This window comes from Sus scrofa, chromosome 7 (assembly GCF_054392235.1).
Source record: "Sus scrofa isolate SSC_HxYL_T2T_F1_AM1 chromosome 7, Sscrofa_HxYL_maternal_Yorkshire_Landrace_v2.0, whole genome shotgun sequence".
Classification (NCBI taxonomy): Eukaryota; Metazoa; Chordata; class Mammalia; order Artiodactyla; family Suidae; genus Sus; species Sus scrofa.
The window spans coordinates 62,317,838-62,337,222 of record NC_139389.1 but is presented as its reverse complement, the minus strand read 5'-3'; the positions used below and the strand labels follow the sequence as shown (position 1 = coordinate 62,337,222).

At 50.9% G+C, this 19,385-nt stretch overlaps 2 protein-coding genes across 12 annotated transcripts in view; both read left to right on the top strand.

Annotated features, from left to right (window-relative positions):
- Positions 1-2,332, top strand: part of ALDH1L1 (aldehyde dehydrogenase 1 family member L1) — a 97,583-nt gene extending 95,251 nt beyond the window's left edge. For all 3 annotated transcript variants that reach the window (XM_084966595.1, XM_021098212.2, NM_001244647.1), the window contains 3 exon segments: positions 122-227; positions 1,139-1,338; positions 2,112-2,332. In XM_084966595.1, coding sequence (XP_084822721.1) covers positions 122-227; positions 1,139-1,338; positions 2,112-2,167 — 362 coding nt within the window. In that variant the 3' untranslated portion in view covers positions 2,168-2,332.
- A 7,721-nt stretch (positions 2,333-10,053) lies between these two features.
- The window catches only part of SLC41A3 (solute carrier family 41 member 3), a 68,738-nt gene continuing 59,406 nt past the window's right edge, over positions 10,054-19,385 (top strand). For 6 of the 9 annotated variants that reach the window (XR_014810409.1, XR_014810407.1, XM_084968528.1 and 3 more), the window contains exon 1: positions 10,054-10,107. The gene's annotated coding sequence lies outside the window, so the exon portion shown is untranslated. Of the gene's footprint in view, positions 10,108-12,608; positions 12,740-19,385 lie in introns of all 9 variants that reach the window. The other 3 variants (XR_014810408.1, XM_021098943.2, XM_021098940.2) reach the window with 1 other exon arrangement.

Sequence of the window (19,385 nt, the reverse complement as noted above, 5' to 3'; positions counted from 1 at the left end):
GCCTTCTCTGCCCGTCCGGGAGGGTCACAGCCCAGTGCAGGCATCCCGAACCTCATTGCTAGAGTAGGTTGTACAAGGCCTGGCAGCCGGGCTCCCACAAGTGTGGCCTCTGTCCCTACAGGCTTCTTCTTTGAGCCGACCGTCTTCACGGACGTGGAGGACCACATGTTCATAGCCCGGGAGGAGTCCTTCGGGCCCATCATGATCATCTCCCGATTTGCTGACGGGTAGGGCTCCCGCTCTGTCATCCTGGGCCTGATTCTCATCCTCGTGGGACTGAGCTGCGGGGCCAGAAGGAGGATTCATACGGGGGACCGTCCACGTAGCCGGGCCCCTGCGCAGGCCTCAGCCTTGAGGGTGGAGACCACGAGGACCGCAGGGCTTCTGCTCCCCCGGGAGTGTTCTCCATGTGTCTCAGGTTCTGTGCTCAGTATCCACTGCTGTGTCCCAAACCACCCACACCTCGGTGACCATTATTTATCTGGCCGGTGAGCCTACAGTTTGGTTGGGTTCAGTGGGCCACCTCACCTCTGATCAGCACCTGGCTCCCTCCCAGAGGCGCCTTCAGATCCGTCAATGGCCCAGAGCCCATGTCCACCCTGTCCTGTTGGCCCCCAAGGCACCTGCCAGCCCAGACAGAGGAGCTGGACCCCGGCTGTGCCTTCTCCTGGGCCTTGAGCATATTACAGAATGGCACCTTGTCCTCTGTCCCCTGTCCTTCCCACCAACTGTCAAAAAGTAACAATCACCCACATTAGAATGACCAAAGCAGCCACCTGCTGCATCTTCAAGCCCGTGATGTTTGTGACAGGGACGCCCCAGCATGCATGTGCTGTCCCATGTGTGGTGGGGCTAGCCTGCCCCCTCTCTGAGCTCCCGCCCCCCGTCTATAAAGTGAGGAACACACCCATGGACCTAAAGGGTCCTTGTGGCCGATCACGCGCCGTCCTAGGCGCTCCCTTCCCATTTCCTTCTCTGCCCCCTCTGCCTCCTCCACCTGTCATCCACCAGGCTTGCTTCGCCTGTGAGGTGGGAGCTTGGAGTGGGCTGGGCTCCCCTCTTGTGGCATGTCTCTGGGTCCCCTGTCCAGGGCTGGCCCTTCCCCTCCTCACGGAGCTCTTCCTCGGTTTCCTTGCAGCGACATGGACACCGTGCTGTCTCGGGCCAACGCCACAGAGTTTGGCCTGGCCTCTGGTGTCTTCACCAGGGACATCAATAAGGCCCTGTACGTCAGCGACAAGCTGGAGGCGGGCACAGTGTTCATCAACACCTACAACAAGACCGACGTGGCCGCCCCCTTTGGAGGGTTCAAGCAGTCCGGATTTGGCAAAGACCTGGGTAACCTAATCATGCCCACTTTTCTTTATTCATTCAACAAACATCTGTTTGAGGTTGCTCCGTCCAGGGGCCAGGGTGACAAGATGGCTGCTCACTTCTTACAGGGAGGAGACAGGTGACACCTAAGGCAGGTCTGGAAGCACACCAGACAAAGTGATGTGAGCTAGAGACTGGTAGGTGGCTCTAGCTGGAGGCCTTGGGCCTGTCTGAGGACGTGTCCTCTGTGCTGAGACCCAAGCGCTAGAGGAGCTGGCCATGAAGGTCACATGCTCCTGGCAGAGGGGACGGCAGGTCCTGAGGAGCCAGCTTTGATCTTGGAGCTGCAGAGAGGCCAGTGCTCTGTGGCCGGGGGGGGGGGGGGGCCACTGTCAGGCCTCAGGCTTCTTCCTCAAAGAGAGGGGAGCCCATGGGGGCTGAGCGTGTCCTGAGTGTGGGCACTGTGAGCCCTAGTGTGGTGAGGGTGTCACAGGCAGGGAGCCTGGCATAGCCCCTGGCCTGCCCAGGGCAAGGAGTTCTGCCCAGCACCCTCTTCTCCTGGCTGCCCTCACGTCCCTGCCCTGCCACTGGGGGAGCCAGCAGCTGGAAATGCGGGGACAAGGTTCAGGGAGCCACATGCTGCCTCTCGGCCACAGGGACCAGGGAGCCCGCAGGGTGGTGGGAGGATGGGTAGTAAAACCACAGCAGCCTGGGGACGCATGTGCCTGCCCGGCAGAGGAGCTATCTGAGGGTCACGATGACAGGGACATCTTGCCTTGGCTCGCCATGTCTTGCAGGAGAGGCAGCCCTGAATGAGTACCTGCGGGTCAAGACGGTCACCTTCGAGTACTGAAGACCAGCCTCCCTCCTGTGGGCTCGGCCTCCCAGCACCCAGCCCCGCGCCCTGAATGTGGCGGGAGCCCCCTGCCCCCTCTGGGGCCCTGTCCAGTCAGAGTGACCTCAGCTGGGTGAGCAACTGGCCCCGTGCAAATAAAGGTTCTGACCAGTGCAGCCACCACCCAGCGTCTTGCCCGTCTGTGCACCTGGGGCCAGGACCCGCTCTAGGGCAACCAGGGATGGCAGCTCCCAGCCCAGAAGGCAGGTGCTGGGATGAAGTTGGGGCCCCAGGGGTTGGCCTTGAAGACAGCCCTCATGCACAGGAGGGGCAAGGCCCCCAGCACAGGCCAGACAAACCCCAGTCCAGCCCCGAGACCCTTTCCTCCACTCCAGACGAGGGCTTGGCTGTAGCTCCTCTTGCACTTCTGGGTCAGAGCCCGGTCTTCCATCTCCTGAAGGGATTCGGGAAGTCTGCAAGCACGAAAAGCACCCCGTTTTCCCTCCACTTTCTGTCCCGCGAGTGAGTCTGCCTCACTTACACACACAACACGTCACTTCTGGCCTCTAGATGTCGGGGGAAGGTGGTGTCCCCACACCAAGCAGTTCTCTGTGCCAGCAGCTGAGCGTCCCCTCAATCTGACGCTATGCACCTGGTGCCAGCACAGACCCCACAGGCTCCGTCCCACTAGTTTCCTCCGCTCCCCAGATACCCACCTTAAGCACAGGTTTTCCTGGGTGCGTCTGCCCGATTAGCTATAGATCAGAGGTTCCCACAATCCCCTCCTCAGTTTGATTAATTTGCTGGAGCGGCTGAGCTGGGGGAAGCATTTTACTGAGAAGATGGTAGGCGTATTATAAGAGCCGGAACAGCCAGCTGGAAGAGACGCCCACGCAGGGCAGGGTGAGAGCAGGGTGCAAGCCCGCACCCTCGCCAGGTACCTGTTCCCCCCACACTCCAGGCCTCCCAACCCTGAAACTCCCTGAACCCTGGGGCTTTCCACGGAGAATTCCTTACTCAGGCCTGATCCACTGGATCACTGGCCCCTGGTGACTGATTCCACCTCCACGCCTCCTCCTCCCCCGGGTCACAGGTCAACTGCCCTGGGGATTTCCTGAATAACCTCATTGACATAACAAAGACAGTTCCAAGGGGTTTGGAGCTGTGCCAGGACAGCGGTGAAGACTGAATACATATTTGTTATTTCAAATCACATCATCATCATCGTACCCATTGACGTGTAAGATGCACGGGTTTTGTAACCCATTTTGGCATTTCTTCATCTTTTTAATATACTGCCAACCTCTAAGCAAGGAAAGTGGCCTTTGGGAGGCGCTGGGAGCAGACATCTGCATCTCACAGGCAGGGGACAGCCCGGCCACTTGCTGACCCCAGGCCACTTCCCTTTGCCGGCCAAACCTGTGGGGCTGTTTTTAGTGGCAGCTCAAACAGGGTCACCCTGCACCCTCCAGGTCTGGGGGCTACCTGTGCTGAGGGTCGGAAGCCTAGGGGACAACAGCCAGGCCACTTGCTGTGCTCCTGACATCCCACCTCGAGGGAGAGTCCACCTGAGTCCCTGTGGCCGTGGGCACTGTCAGTCCTGCTGGTGACTAACAAGCCAGAGTCCAACCCTGGCCATTGAGGTGTGGGTACAGAGCAGACACTGCTGGAGGGCAAGTCTCCACTCCCTCCTGGGCAAACAGGATGTGGATGCCTGCCCTGCCTGCTGCCAAGCCTCTCGCACTGGTGCCGCCAGGCTTGTAGCGATGGTCCCGCCACATCTGGGAGGTGATCCTTTGTTGCAGAAGGGCTTTGAGTGCTGCAGCTCTGATCCATGGAGCACAGAGGCGGCCGGGGGCCCAAGGGCAAGCTGCTGCAGTGGGTCCCCAGGTCCCGGTGGGGCCTCTGCAGACCTCTGGGAAAGGGTCACTAAGTCCCAGGCCCTCTTCTCTGCTGTGAGTGAAGCACAGAGGCAGCCTCTGCTGTGTTGGGCAGGCTGGGTGGCAGATGCTTCGCCAGCCCTGGGTTAGGCTCGTGCCAAGGGGGAGCAGCGAGGAGGGGCTGGTCCCGTGTCCTCATCATCGTCAGAGACCAGATTTCCCCTTGGAGTTTAACTGTTTCATATGGAAACTTGATATTATTAATTTACTGTCCGAACCCAGAGAGTCCACAGAGCAGGCATCTTTCAGATGGAACCCAGATGCCGTCCTTGTTTTGAGAGAGGCAGCTGGCTTGATAGGGATGGAGTAGGCACAGGTGGTTGTAGAAGTTCCGATAAAGGATCATAGAGAGGGAAATCGAGGGGACTTGGGAGATCACTGTAAGTGAATAAATTGCTCAAAAAAGCCATCAGAACAAGGCAGGCTTGCTAGACTAGTGGAGGTGCCAGAATTGCCTCAGGTCATTGGGTGGGGGATGGGATGAGACCTACATTCAGATTCAGACCAAGGGCAGGAGTTTGAGGACCTCCCTTCTGCTGATTTGAATACACACCTTACCAGATACTAAGGAGGAGCTGCTACTCTCAGAAAGGAAGAGGCGGGCCTTTCCAACCCCCATGTCCCTTGGATGATAAAACTGTAGCCCACCAGCTCCTCAGGCAGAGCTTCCTTGCCTCCCCGCTTGCGTCTCTCACAAGCATCCTATCTTAATAGATCTGTTTCTTGTCTATCACTTTGTCTCTCACTGAATTCCTTCTGTGCGGAGACATGAAGAACCTGAACCTCATTGGATGAGACACAGACACAGGGTGAGTGATTCTAATTTAAAACCATGAGTTTGAGTCCCAATCTGGGTTTAGGCCGGTTTCGAGTCCCGGCACATTCAAGTCCCAATCTGTGTTCTGGCTGGATTCAGGCCGTTAGTGCTGTCAGCTTCGGGATGGGATGGAAAGTGTTCTATTAGCATCTCAAGGCATGACTGTGGGCGAGGGGCGTGATGGCCTCATCCTTGAAAGGGGCTCCCCTGGGGGGTCAGCAGCTATGCTGGAAGGGTCCAGCACCCAGATCAGGCACTCTCTTTTCCTGCGGTGGGCAATGCCTTTGCAGGCTGGGGCTCACGCCCCCTCTCCAGCCCCAGCACAGCCCCCAGGAGGTATGCCTGCCTGTTGGAACTGCCTGTCCACCTGCCTGAAGGGACAGGACCCCAGCATCTGGCAGCACCCCTCACTCAAGCATTGGCAGGAGAGGAATTTGCACACCCGTGAGGTGGGTCTCTGAGGCCCCCAAAGGTCCTGGCAGGACAGGACTGAGCTCCAGGCACCCTCAGCTGCTTCCTCCCAACCCCCATGTGTTGTCTCTGTCCACCGGTGCTGAAGAGAAAGGGGGAGACAGAGTTTGAGGTGAAGGAGGAAAAATAGCTTTTATTGCTTTACCAGGCAAAGAAGGCCACAGCAGGCTCATGCCTTAAAGACTGTGCCCTCCTCTGGGGAAGAATTGCAGGGAGTCTTACAGTCTAGAGAAGAAAAACAGGGTTCCAGATAGAATCGTGATTGGGGCAAACATGCATTCTTTCTTTGGGGGAACACCTTCGTCATCAAAGCTGGAGTCAGGCCATGATTCAGATGCTGGTCTACTGGGTTATTGCCTAGAATAGCAGTACTTGGGAAAAGGGCATATCAATCAGAGATTGGAACAAACTAGGAAAGTTCCTGGGAAATATCATGTGCTAATAATCTTTAATCCATAGGCAATTGAGCTCAGGGTTCCTGATCTTTAGCTCATGGGTGATTGTGTTTAGGGTGAAATTAAGCAAGGGAGAAGGACAAGGAAGGACTCTAAGCTGTTCAATTTTAAAGTATTTCTTTTTTCTTTCATTTTTTTTTTTTTTTTGGTCTTTTTGTCTTTTCTAGGGCCGCACCCACAGCATATGGAGGTTCCCAGGCTAGGGGTCGAATTGGAGCTACAGCTGCCGGCCAACACCGTAGCCACAGCAATGCAGGATATGAGCCGAGACTGCAACCTACACCACAGCTCACAGCAACGCCAGATCCTTAACCCACTGAGGGAGGCCAGGGATTGAACCCACAGCCTTATGGCTCCTAGTCGGGTTCGTTAACCACTGTGCTGTGACGGGAACTCCTAAGCATTTCTTTCTTTTTCTTTCTTTTTTTTAACCTGTTGGGCACGTTATTTTTAAATTTCATCAGACTTTGAAAACTACATTTGATGCAATTACATATATGTGCTATCAAAGATAAAACTAGACCAGGAATTGGAGTTCCCACCATGGCTCAGCGGGTTGAGTATCACACTGCAGCACCTTGGGTCACTATAGGGGCTTGAAGGGCCCAGCATTGCCACAGCTGCAGTTCGGATTGCAACTGCAGCTCAGATTCAATCCCTGGACCAGGAGTTCTTAATCTGGGGTCCGTGGGATGCCTAGAGAACAAAGGACTGAATTCAGAAGTCTGAAAATTTGGGGAAAAAAAATACATCTTTACTTTCACTGACTTCTACCTGAAATTTTTTTTTCCTTCAATGATGTGGCAACAAACCACAGCAGTACTAGCAGGACCCGTGATGGTGTCATTGATAGAATTATATATGTTTTCAAGTCACATTGCAGTTTTTTCCCAGATATTTCAAAATATGGATAACCATCATCACTGTTTCAACACTACAGTAGTTATTAGGCCAACTGCTAGACCTTGCAATTTCACGCATTACATAGGAAGCACCATCTATTGCTACATCAAAAAAAAAAAAAAAAAAAACCCACCTTATTTAAAAATGTTTGATATAAAGTATTCATTTCTAAAAGAAGCATAAGGACTATAACTTTTCCCTTAGGTGTATAAGGTGCCTAAGTCATCGTGTGTCTCCCTTGAGGGGGAACCAGGATCCTGCCCTGAGGCTGTGCTATTGGGTCTTCACTGGTCCTCCCTGGTCTCTGCATCCCCTTCCTTCCCTGATCAGCAACTGTCTGAACCTGCCCTTGGAGCTCAGGGGAGGCCCTGGAGGCTGAAGGAGGCCCATGTCCCAGGAACAAGAAATGGGGGACTCAGAACAGTTTTTGTGCCCAGGAGCCCCATACCCCCCTGTCCTGGAAGACTCCCCTACCACGTTCCCTGGGACCACCTCTCAGATAAGCGCCCTGTTTATGATGATAAATGCTGGGCTCAAGGTCTTTTCTGGGGCCGAGAATCCAGGAATGAGCCAGCAGGGCCTCTGGGGAACTCATGGTGTGAGACGCAAAAATATCCGCCCTAATATAGCCCAGTGACACAGTTGGGAGTTGTGGGGGAGCTGCAGGAAGGAGGCCAAGGGTGTGTGCTTGGGGTACTGCAGAGGGTCCCTGTGCCAGGACAGGGTGGGGTAGCCAGCTGACCTCACCCAGAGTCCTGGATGCCGAAGGAATGGCTGAGTGGCACTACAGGGCGGGTGGGCTTGTCATGGGAAGAGGCTGAGGGCCCAAAACTCCAAAATCCTTTTCATGGGGTCAGTCTTTAGGGCCAGGCTACATGTAGCCCTCCCGCCATGCAGAAATGAAGACAGGCATGGCCGCCGCATCACCAGGGCCTCTGCACAGCAGGTCTGCCCACCAGCTCTGGGACTGGATGAGCAAGGGGGCAAGGGGTGGGAGGGGGCAGGCTCTGGGCTGGAGCTGATGCCACACAACTGAAGTCCATTTAGGGAACACAGGATGGATGCCGTAGTGGCAGAGTGACCGCAGGAACTTGGGGCTGACGTGGAATGTGTGGGCAGGAGCAGCCCTGCCTGGATGCCCCTGACAACCTCACTGGCCAGCCCTCCCTGTGCCCACACATCCCCTAGTGGACCACCAGGGTGCCACAAGTCCCTGTGCATTTGCCATTTGTCCTGCCAGACTTTAATGAAAGGGCCTGTGTGGGAGGGTTTCACAGGGAATTTCCATCCAAAAACTACAGTTTGGGCAGAGTATCTCTTTGCAAAATCTCCTCACTGCTTAGAATCCAGCCAGGCCTCTGGACTCCCAGTGCTCTGAGCACCCGCAAGAGACAGTGGGAGGGGAAGCAGGAGCTGGTGCCTACTTGCTGCCACCTTCTGAGGCCTGGGGGACCCAGGCAAGGGGCACAGCATGGCAACCATCCCTCAGAACTTGGCTGTAGGAGCTCCTTTGCAGGAGAGCAGTGTACTGTCGTGGCTTCCCTGCCACAGAGGTCAGGTTTGTGCTTTTGCTGGTTTATTTTTATTTATTTATTTATTTTGGCCTTTTTTTGCCTTTTCTAGGGCTGCCCCCCCGGCATATGGAGGTTCCCAGCCTAGAGGTCTAATTGGAGCTGTAGCCACTGGCCTACACCAGACCCACAGCAACACAGGATCCGAGCCACGTGTGCAATCTACACCACAGCTCACGGCAATGCTGGATCGTTACCCCACTGAACAAGGCCAGGGATCAAAACCGCAACCTCATGGTTCCTAGTCAGATTCGTTAACCACTGTGCCACAATGGGAACTCCTGGTTTTATTTTTCTTAAAGAATGAAGTGAAATGTTTCTTGTGCCTGTAACTATACTGAAGCAAGACAATCCCCCCCCCCAAAAGTTACAGAACCCAGGGCAAGGGTACCAGTAGGGGCCCACAAGCCAATTGTTTTCATAGGAACTGCAGATAAAACAAGCTGTAAAATGGAGTCATTCGAATTTCTGGCCTTGACAACCAACTTGGGAGGCCACTGGGGAAGGAATAGGCCCTGCTCCTGGACCCATTTCCTCTCCAGAGCACTGATCTGGGCACACATCCTACAAGGTGCTTGGAGTCAGTGGGGTAGCTGGAGCATGGCCTAGAAAACAGGACTACTGGCTAAAAAGGATATGACTCCTGTGCCATGGAGATGGCAGGAGGGGCCAAAGGATAGCTGACCCTCTGAAGCCCAGGTGCCTGGGAAGGTGTGTGTGCAGTTCCAAAACCAGGTATAGGTTAAGAAGGCCACAGGCCCCCCCCAAATACAGTGTGGGTGTGTTGTGACCCTGGAGGATGTTTCCACATGCAGAGTTGCTCTGCTGAAATAGTATCCTGCAGCATTTACCAGATCTTGTTAAATACCTGGCCTCCACCTGTTTGGGTGGCTTCCACCCTACGATTCAACTTCCCTCTCACCCTGAACAGGCTTCCAGCAAACCCCGCAGTTGCGCTTCTTCCCAGACCCCCCCCAAATCTCTCATCCCTCTTGCGACCTTGGCTAGAACAGGCCAACAGGACAGTTTTGAGTCCATTGGCGAAAACTATACCGGCCGGATACTGTTACCTTGTCAGGGGTGATACTGACATTATGGGAATGTTTGAAAAAACAGACCTTATCGATTAGATAAATAGACTCAAGTATTTAAAGGTGATATTTGCCTGTTTTAAAATTACTGGAGAAAATATGTGTGCCCGTGTGGGGGTGGGATTTAGATGGAAAAACAAAGCAGGACGCAGCGTGCCAATGCGTGCGGGGCCACTTCGCCACTCGGATACCCGGATACGACTGGGAAAAGCGGGTCCTCATGCCCCTTCTCTGGGCAGATCCGGCTCCCCTGCAGCCGCCTCGGGAGACACCCACCCCCAGGGGTGGGGGGGCCTCGCCTCAGGAATCCCAAGGAATCCGGCGGCGCGGGTAAACTTCAGGACCGCCTCCCCACCTGGAGGATCCCACCCTGCACCCCGGGAGGTGGGCGGTGATCAGCGCGGCCCGTCCCTCCCCCCGCCGCCCCGCCCCGCCCCGCCCCGCCCCAAAGGCCCTGCCTCCCCCCCGCCCAGCCCCTCCCCGTCCCAGAGCCCCGCTGGGAGTTCCGGCCCCGCGCTGCCCAGCGGGCAGAGGGCGGCACCAGAACTTGAGGGCCTGAGGGCGGGGACACCGGGTCTCGGGGGCGGGCGGGGCTGGTCTGGCCCGGGGGCGGGCTTTGAGGACGGGCTGTCGCCCGCCTTCGCCGTGGCCCAAGCAGCCGCGCTCCTCCGCCCGCCTAGCAGCTTCCCGCCGCCGCCTGAGGGCATCCGGTAAGCGGTGCTCTGCGCCCTGTGTGGCCGAGGCGGGTGCGCGGAGGGGGCCAGCCCGGGGGTCGGAGGGGCCGGGCAGGGGTGCGCGAAGGGGTGGCGGCTCGGGGTCGCAGGGCCTGTGGCGGGGTGCGCGGAGGGCGCCCTGGGTCGGAGGGCCCGGGGTGGGGGGGGCAGGACAGACATAGTAGAGGAGGCAGGGCTGGGGGAGCAGGGGGCTGCCCGTGGCGGGAAAGGGGGGTCGGGGCGAAGGAACAGGGTGGGGACACTGATGAGCCCAAAGCCCTCCTTCAGGTAGCGCCCCCCTACTATTTCTGCGCCACCTGGCCCGCCCCCCTCCCCCACCCCCATCCCCATCCCCACCCCCATCACTGATCAGAAACTACCCAGGTGGGTCCAGCTCTGCTTGCCTTTTATGGCTCCTCCAGGTGATTCTGCTGCTGCTGGGGTTAAAACTGCTGACCTCAAACAGTAGAGCCTCTAAGGGGTTTGTGCCAGGGGTGGGAGATGGCCACGCGTCCTGTGATGCAAGTGCTTTATTCCACTTCATCTTTGCACCCTGTGGAGGCACAGAAATTTAACTGTAACTAGGACACAGGTACAGTACAGAGAGCTGAGATTCCAACCCTGCAGGCGGCTCCAGGGGGTCCCTCTGAAGCGGGGCACCTGTGCAGCCCAAAGGCAGTGGCCTCAAAGCCAGGTAGTGGGAGCCCAGTGGAGCTATTTGTCCCAGCGTCTCCCTCCCAATCAGTGGTCAGGAGTGGTCCTGCCTCCCTGCTTTGGGGTGCCCCAGCCTCAGACCTGATGTGCTGGCCCTGGGGCCACCAGAGGCCGTCTGCAGAGATGGGTGCTGAGGTCTCGGGGCTTCTTGGTGTCATGCTGGTCAGCACTGGCTGGGCTCAGGCCACCTGCAGGGAGGAAGGGTGTGAGCACAGAGAGCATGAGGTTGTGTTTCTGTAAGTGTGTCCTGAAGGGCAGAGGGGAAGCGTGAGGCTAGACGGTAACATGAGGTCAAGGGGGCTTGTTTTTGAGGCAAGTCCAGAGCATGTTCCTTTCCCACCCCACAGAGGTTGAGGGGACCTTGCAGATGGGCATGCAGAGAGGCTGCAGTGGGCCCTGGAGTGCAGGGGGCTGGCTTTCGGGCCTCTCCCCCCTCTGGTCTGCAGGGCATCAGTGCAGCAGCAGTCACACTGTCCTAGGGTTCCAAGAAGACCAAGGAGGGAAAGCATCGCTCCAGTGTCACCTAATTTGAGGAGATGAAGAAGGACCCTGCAGGGACCCTGCCCCCTGCCCAGCCTGCTAAGCATCCTTCCCCCCTGGGAGTTCAGGAGGACCACAGAGGGTGCAGAATGGGGACTGGAGAGCCTATGGCTGCTCTGTAGTGCTCTGTGGGGTGTGAGCAACACACCGGGCCTCCCTCCACTCCTCTCCCCTCCCAACTGTGGCTCTGGCCCCTTTAATCATCATCGCTAGAGTGTGGCAGGAATTTAAAGGAAGGTGTCCCCCTCAAAGAATCAAGGGCAGGAAGGCTGCTGGGGAAGTGGAGCATGGGTTCCGGGCCCCTAAGGAATGACCAGAGCCAGAGATGGGCAGCTCCATCTCTGGGCTGGTTGGCAGGAAGTGTCACATTTGGCTGCCTCAGGGCTGTTAGGAAGTTGCAGGTCGCTGGGGAGTAAGGAACTGTCAGCCTTGTTAGGTGGTTTCCTGCCTCTGAGCCAGGCAAAGCCTGCCTGGCTGGGTTCTGCACGCTGGTAGGTGGGGACCATTCCTGCTTCAAGAGTGGCCCCTGCTCCTTGTCCACTGGGGCTTCCCTCCACCGGGAGCCTGTACCTCCCCTGTGGACAAGGAGCCTGCTGCCCATGGTGCACTCCCCACCCACAGGTACCTGTTAAAACAGGTACCAGGTGCTCCTGCTGAGTTCTTCCCCCTGCTCTTCCTTAATTTGTAAATCCTGGGGGAACAGAGTTTTACCAGCACCTGGGTGCAGTAAGCCCATCACCACATGCCTTGCCTGAAACCGTCCAGGATTGGCTATCAAGGATGACAAGAGAAGGCATAAAAGTGGCATCTGTACTGAAAAGAGGTGGAAAGCTGTATACACTTTTATATTTTATTTTATTTTTTTTTCTTTTGTCTTTTGTCATTTGTCATTTTAGGGCTGCACTCTCAGCTCATGGAGGTAACCAGGCTAGGGGTCTAAGTGGAGCTGCAGCCGCCGGTCCACACCACAGCCACAGCCACGCCAGATCCGAGCCGTGTCTGTGACCTACAGCACAGCTCACAGCAACTCCGGATCCTTAACCCACTGAGCGAGGCCATGGATCACACCCGCAACCTCATGGTTTCTCGTTGGATTTGTTTCCACTGTGCCATGACGGGAACGCCTATATTTTATTTTTAATTGTATTGGAGTAGAGTTGATTTGCAGTGTGGTATTACTTCCAGGTGTACAGCAAAGTGAATCAGTTGCATATACATATATCCATTCTTTTTTCCCTTTATAGAGTTTTACAGAGCATCAAGCAGACCTCCTTGTGCTCCCTGTCCTTGGGAGTTTTCTGTTTTATTTATGGTCGTGTGGATATGTGAATCCCATCCTCTCAATGTATCCCTCTCCACCGTGGTTTCCCCTTAGGTAACCGTAAGTTTCATTTGGAAAACTGAGTTTGTTTTTGTTTTATAAATAAGTTCTTTTGTATCATTTTTTTATTATATTTCACATATAACATAAGGCAAGATATTTGTCTTTCTGTCTGATTTACTTCAGTTACTCTAGGTCCATCTAGAGATCCATGTTACTGCAAATGGCATTACTTCATTATTTCGTTCTTTTTTACGGCTGGTAGTATTCCATTGTGTGTGTATATCACACACATACCACATCTTCTTCATCTGTTCCTTTGTTGATGGGCACTTAGGTTGCTTCCATGCCTTGGCTGTTGTGAATAGTGCTGCCGTGAGTATTGGGGTGCATATATCTTTTCGAATGGTGGTTTTCTGCAGATATATGCCCAGAAGTGGGATTGCTGGGTCCTGTGGTAGTTCTATTTGTAGTTTTTTGAGGAACCGCCATACTGTTCTCCATAGTGGCTTCACCAGCTTAAGTTCTCACAAACAGTGTAAGAGGGTTGCCTTTTCTCCAACCTCTCTCAAGCATTTATTTGTTGACTTGTCAATGATGGCCATTCTGGCCAGTGTGAGGTGGTACATGCATTGTAATTTTGATTTGCATTTCTCTAATAATTAGTGATGTTGAGCACATTTTCTTGTGCTTTTTGGCTGTCTTTGGAGAAATGTCTACTTGATTTTCTGACCATTTTTAAATTGGATTTTATTTATTTTTATAAAGCTGTTCAAGATGTTTGTGTATTTTGGAGATTAATCCTTTGTTGGTTGCTTCATTTGCAAAGATTTTCTCCCATTCTGTGGGTTGTCCTTTTGTGTTTTTCGTTTGTTTGTTTGTTTTCTGGCCACATCCTCCTCATATGGCTTCCTGGGCTAGGGATTGAATCTGAGCCACAGCTCGGCAATGCTGGATCCTTTAACTCATTGTCCAGACCAGGAATCAAACCTGCATCTCTACAGTGACCCGAGCCACTATAGTTGAATTCTTAACCTACTGCGCCACTGGGGAATTCCCATGTGTTTTTGTTTTTGTTTTTAATGGTTTCCTTGGCTGTGTAGAAACTTTTAAGTTTAATTGGGTTCCATTTGTTTGGTGTTATTTACTCTAGGAAAAGGTGTGGCTGGAATTTATGTCAGAGAGGGTTCTGCCTATGTGTTCCTCTGGGATCGTATCTGGCCTTACTTCTGTTTACGTCTTTAGTATATTTTGAGTTTATTTTTGTGTATGGTGTAAGAAAATGTTCTGATTTCATTCTTTACATGCAGCTGTCCATTTTTCCCAGCACCACGTATTGAAGAGACTTTCTTTCCTCCAGTATATGTTCCTGCCTTCTTTGTAGTAGAATAGTTGGCTATAGATTAGTTGGCTATAGGTGCATGGGTGTATTTCTGGGCTTTCTATCCTGTTCCTTTTTTTTTTTTTTTTTTTTTGTCTTTTGGGACCACATGCACAGCTTATGGAAGTTTCCAGGCTAGGGGTCAAATTGGAGCTGGAGCTTCCAGCCTACACCACAGCCACAGCAACATAGGATCCAAGTCACGTCTTCAAACTACACCATAGCTCACTGTAATGCTGGATCCTTAACCCACTGAGCGAGGCCAGGGATTGAACATGCATCCTCATGGACACTAATTGAGTTCATTACCACTGAGCCACAACAGCAACAGGAACTCCTCTATCTGGTTTTGTTATGTATTTCTGGGGTTTTTTGGTGTGCCAGTACCATACTGTTTTGATGCCTGTAGCTTTGAGTGTAGTCTGAAGTTAGGGAACCTGATTCATCCAGCTCCTTTTTTCTTTCTCAGGATCGCATTGGCTATTCAGGTTCTCTAGGGTTTCCACACAAATTAAAACAGTTTTTGTTCTAGTTCCGTGAAATAGTCCACTGGTAATTTGATAAGGATTGCATTGAATCTATAGATATCCTCGGGTAGTGTTGTCATTTTGACCATATTGATTCTTCTAATCCAAGAACAGGGCATGTCTTTTGATTTATTTGTATCATCTTTGATTTCTTTTATCAGCATCTTGTTTTCAGAGTATAGGTCTTTTGTCTCTTTAGGTAGGTTTATTCCTAGGCATTTTATTCTTTTTGAGGCAGTGATAAGTGGGATTGTTTCCTTAATTTCTTTCTTTCTTTTTCTTTTTTGGTCTTTTTAGGGCTGCACCCATGGCATATGGAAGTTTCCAATCTAGGAGTTCAATCAGAGTTCCTAGCTGCTAGCCTACACCACAGCCACAGCAATGAAGGATCTGAGCTGTGTCTGTGACGTACACCACAGCTCATGGCAGCACAGGATACTTAACCCACTTAGCAAGGCCAGGGTTTGAAGGTGCATCCTCATGGATATTAGTTGGGTTCATTACTGCTGAGCTGCAATGGGAAGTCCCTTAATTTCTGTTTCCAACTGATTGTTGTTAGTATATACAGATGCAAGAGATTTCTGTATATTAATTTTGTATCCTGCAACTTTACCAGATTCATTGATGTGCTCTAATAGTTTTCTGGTAGCATCTTTAGGATTTTCTATGCATAGTATTGTGTCATCTGCAAACAGTAACAGTTTTAGTTCTTTTCCATTTTGAATTTCTTTGATTTATTTTTCTTATCTGATTGCTGTGGCTAGAACTCCCAAAATTATGTTGAAAAACAGCGATGAGAGTAGACGTCCTTGTCTTGTTCCTGATCTTAGAGGAAATGCTTTCAGCTTTTCACCATTGGGAATGATGTTAGCTCTGGCTTTGTCATATAGGGCCTTTATTATGTAGAGGTAGCTTCTCTTTATGCTCACTTTCTGGAGAGTTCTTATCAAAAATGAGTAAATTTGAATTTTGTCAAAAGCTTTATCTGCAATCTATTCATTTTGTTAATGTGGTGTTTCACACTGATTGATTGGCAGATATTGAAAAATTCTTACATCCCTGGGGTAAATCTCACTTCATCATAGTGTATGATCCTTTTAATATATTGTTGGGTTCAGTCTGCTAATATTTTATTGAGTGTTTTTTTGTGAATGTTTGATAAAATTCACCTGTGAAGCCGTCTGGTCCTGGACTTTTGGTGAATATATATATATATATATACATATATATAGGCTGCAACCATGGAAATATAGAAGTTCCTGGGGCAGGGATCAGATCTGTTCCACAGCAGTGACAATGCCAGACCCTTAACCTGCTGTGCCACAAGAGAACTCCTTTTGGAAGTTTTAAAATCACAGTTTCAATTTCAGTACTTGTGATTGGTCTGTTTATATTTTCTATTTCTTCCCTGGTTGAGTCTTGGTAGGTTGTACCTTTGTAAAAATTGTCCATTGGTGGGGCGCATATAGTTGCTTGTAGTAGTCTCTTATGATCCTTTGTATTTCTGTGGTGTTGGTTGTAATTTCTCCCTTTTCGTTTCTATTTTTATTGATTTGAACCTTTTCCCTTTTTTTGTTGATAAGTGTGGCTAGAGATTAATCAATTTTATTGGTCTTTTCAAAGACCCAACTTTTGGTTTCATTGATCTTCTCTGTTATTTTCTTTGTCTCTATTTCTTTTAGTTCTCTGATCTTTATGATTTCTTTCCTTCTACTCCCTTTGGGTTTGGTCTGTTCTTCCTTCTCTAGATGCTTTAGGTGTAAGGTTAGGTTGTTTATGTGGGAGTTTTCTTGTTTCTTGAGGTAGGCTTGTATTGCTATAAACTGCCCTCTTAGAACTGCTTTTGCTGCATTTCATAAGTTTTAGATTGTCATGTTTCATTGTCATTTGTCTCTAGGTATTTTTTTATTTTCTCTTTAATTTCTTTAGTAATCCATTGGTTGTTTAGCCTGCAGGTATTTCTGTTTTTTGCTGTTTTTTTCCTTGTACTTGATTTCTGTTTTGTAGCATTGTGGTCAGAAAAGATGCTTGATGTAACTTCAGTTTTATTAAATTTACTGTGGCGTGATTTGTGGCCCAAGATGTGATCTGTCCTTGATAATGTTCCATTTGCACTTCAGAAGAATGTATATTCTGCAGCTTTCAAATGGCATGCTCTCTAAATATTAGTTAAGCCTGTCTGGTCTAGTGTGTCATTTACAGCCTCTCTTTCCTTAATGATTTTCTGTCTGGATCATCTGTCCATTGTTGTAAGTTGGGTATTAAAATTCGCTGCTATTACTCTTACTGTTGATCTCTCCTTTCATGGCTGTTAGGATTTGCCTTATGTAATGACGTGCTCCTTATTGGGTGCATATGTATTTACAGTTGTTATGTCTTCTCTTTGGATTGATCCTTTGATCACTTTGTAGTGTCCTTCTTTGTCTCTCTGGGACTCCACATTTCCTGGACTTAAGTGAGTGGTTCCTTTCCCAGGTTAGGGAATTTTCCAGAATATCTCTTCAAATATTTTCTTAGGCCCTTTCTCCCTCTTTTTTTCCTTCTGGGACTGTTATAATGCGAACATTGGTATGTTTAACATTGTCTCTGAGGTCTCTTAGACTGTCCTCATATCTTTTCATTCTTTTTTTTTTTTTTTTTTGGCTGCACCTGTGGCATATGGAAGTTCCCAGGCCAGGGACCTATGCCATAGGTGTGGCAACACCAGATCCTTAACCTGCTGCGCTGGGCCAGGGATCAAACCTGTACCACTGCAGAGGCAATGCCAGATCCTTAACCCACTGCTCATTCTTTTTTCTGTGTTCTCTTCCACAGCAGTGATTTCCTCCACTCTGTTTTCTAGCTCACTTATTCCTTCTCCCTCAGTTATTCTATTGATTCCTTCTAGAGCATTTTTCATTTCATTTATCGTATTGTTCATATTTGTTTGTTCTTTAGATCTTCTAGCTCTTTATTAAAGATTTCTTGTTACTTCTTTTTTTTTTTTTTTTTTGTCTTTATGCCTTTTCTAGGGCCGCTCCCATGGCATGTGGAGGTTCCCAGGCTAGGGGTCCAATCGGAGCTGTAGCTGCCTGCCTACACCAGAGCCACAGGATCCAAGCCGCATCTGCAACCTACACCACAGCTCACAGCAATGCTGTATCCTTAACCCACTGAGCAAGGCCAGGGATCGAACCCACAACCTTATGGCTCCTAGTCGGATTCATTAACCACTGAGCCACAATGGGAACTCCAGTTTCTTGTTACTTCTTGATCTTTGCCTCTGTTCTTTTTTTGGTATCTTGGATCATCCTTACCATCATTGCTCTGAATTCATTTTCAGGGAGACTGCTTATCTCCTCATTTGGTTGGTTTTGTGGTTTTTATCTTGTTCCTTCATCTGAAACATATTTTTCTATCTTATTTTGAAAAGGGAGATGGGGCGGGGATGGGGCATGAGGGCTGACCTCAGGTCCCAGGGAGCAAACATGCCCAGACAGGAGGTGGACCAGAAATCAGACATGCAGGAGGGGTGGAACACGGTCTGGGCTAGTGGGCCAGCCCTAGCAGAAGCCTCTTTTGGGGCCTGCAGGGACATGCTTGGAGAAAGGGGCTGCAGTGGCAGCCCTGCCCCTCGCATGCTGCTCATGATGGTGCTCAGCCTCCATGGCTGCCTGGGGCCTCCTACACGAATATTCACAGTTGTAGCACTCTGCCCTTTAGCCTTTCCTGGCTGCCGCTGCCCAGCCAACTGCGATTCTGCCCTCAGTCTGTTCTCTGATCCTGGTATTCCAGCACTCAGCCCCCCATATCAGTGGTTGGGAGTCTCAGCCTGGGGTGCACAGGGCAATGGCAGGAATCCCCAGTGTATGTCTCATTCTGTCCCGCCTGCCACAGGCTGACCATGGTGCCTCCTCCAGAGCACTCTTCCTGTCCCTACTGACCTCCGACCTCCCCTCTAGTGAGGGGACTTCCTGGGTGCAGGAGTCTCTCCTCCCCTTCAGCACTCTCCCAGGGTGCAGGTCCTAACTTGCTTCCACTTCTCTCTTTTTTCTTTTGTTCTCCTTCCTACCCAGTTTCATGGAGTGTCCTCTTGTCCTTTCAGGTGTTTGTGTCCTTCTGCCAATGCTCAGTAGGTGTCTTGTAAGGATTGTTCCATTTATAAGTTTATTTCTGATGTATTTGTGGGAAGAGGTGAGCTCCCTATCTTTCTATTCTACCACCATCTTGATCCCCCCATTTTATATGTTGAAAAAAACACCCACAATCTAGAATGATGATTTTAAAAAATGTATATATGTAGTGGAAGTTCCCGCTGTGATTCAGCAGGTTAAGGATCCAGCATTGTCTCTGTGGTGGTGCAGGTTCGATCCTTACCCTGTGCAGTGGGTTAAGGATCTGACATTGTTGCAGCAGTGGCATAGGCCAGCAGCTGCAGCTTGGATTTGATCCCTGGCCTTGGAATAACCATATGCCATGGGTACAGCCAAAATAAATAAATAAAATAAAAATGTAGTGTGTGAGAGAGAGAGAGAGAGCAAGAGCTTGTACCAGCACCGGATCCTTAACCCACTGAGTGAGGCCAGGGATTGAACCCCCATCCTCACAGAGACCAGCTGGGTTCTTAACCTTCTGAGCCAATGGGAACTACTGTTCTTCATTTGTTTTTTTCTTTTCTTTTTTTTTTTTTTTTCCCTGTTCTTAACAGTTCTTTATTCTTCCTGCCCTGATCAGCTATTGAGCTCCTCCAGGGAAATTTACATTTTAGCTATTCCATTTTGCAACTCCAAAATTTCTGTCTGGTTCTTTATAA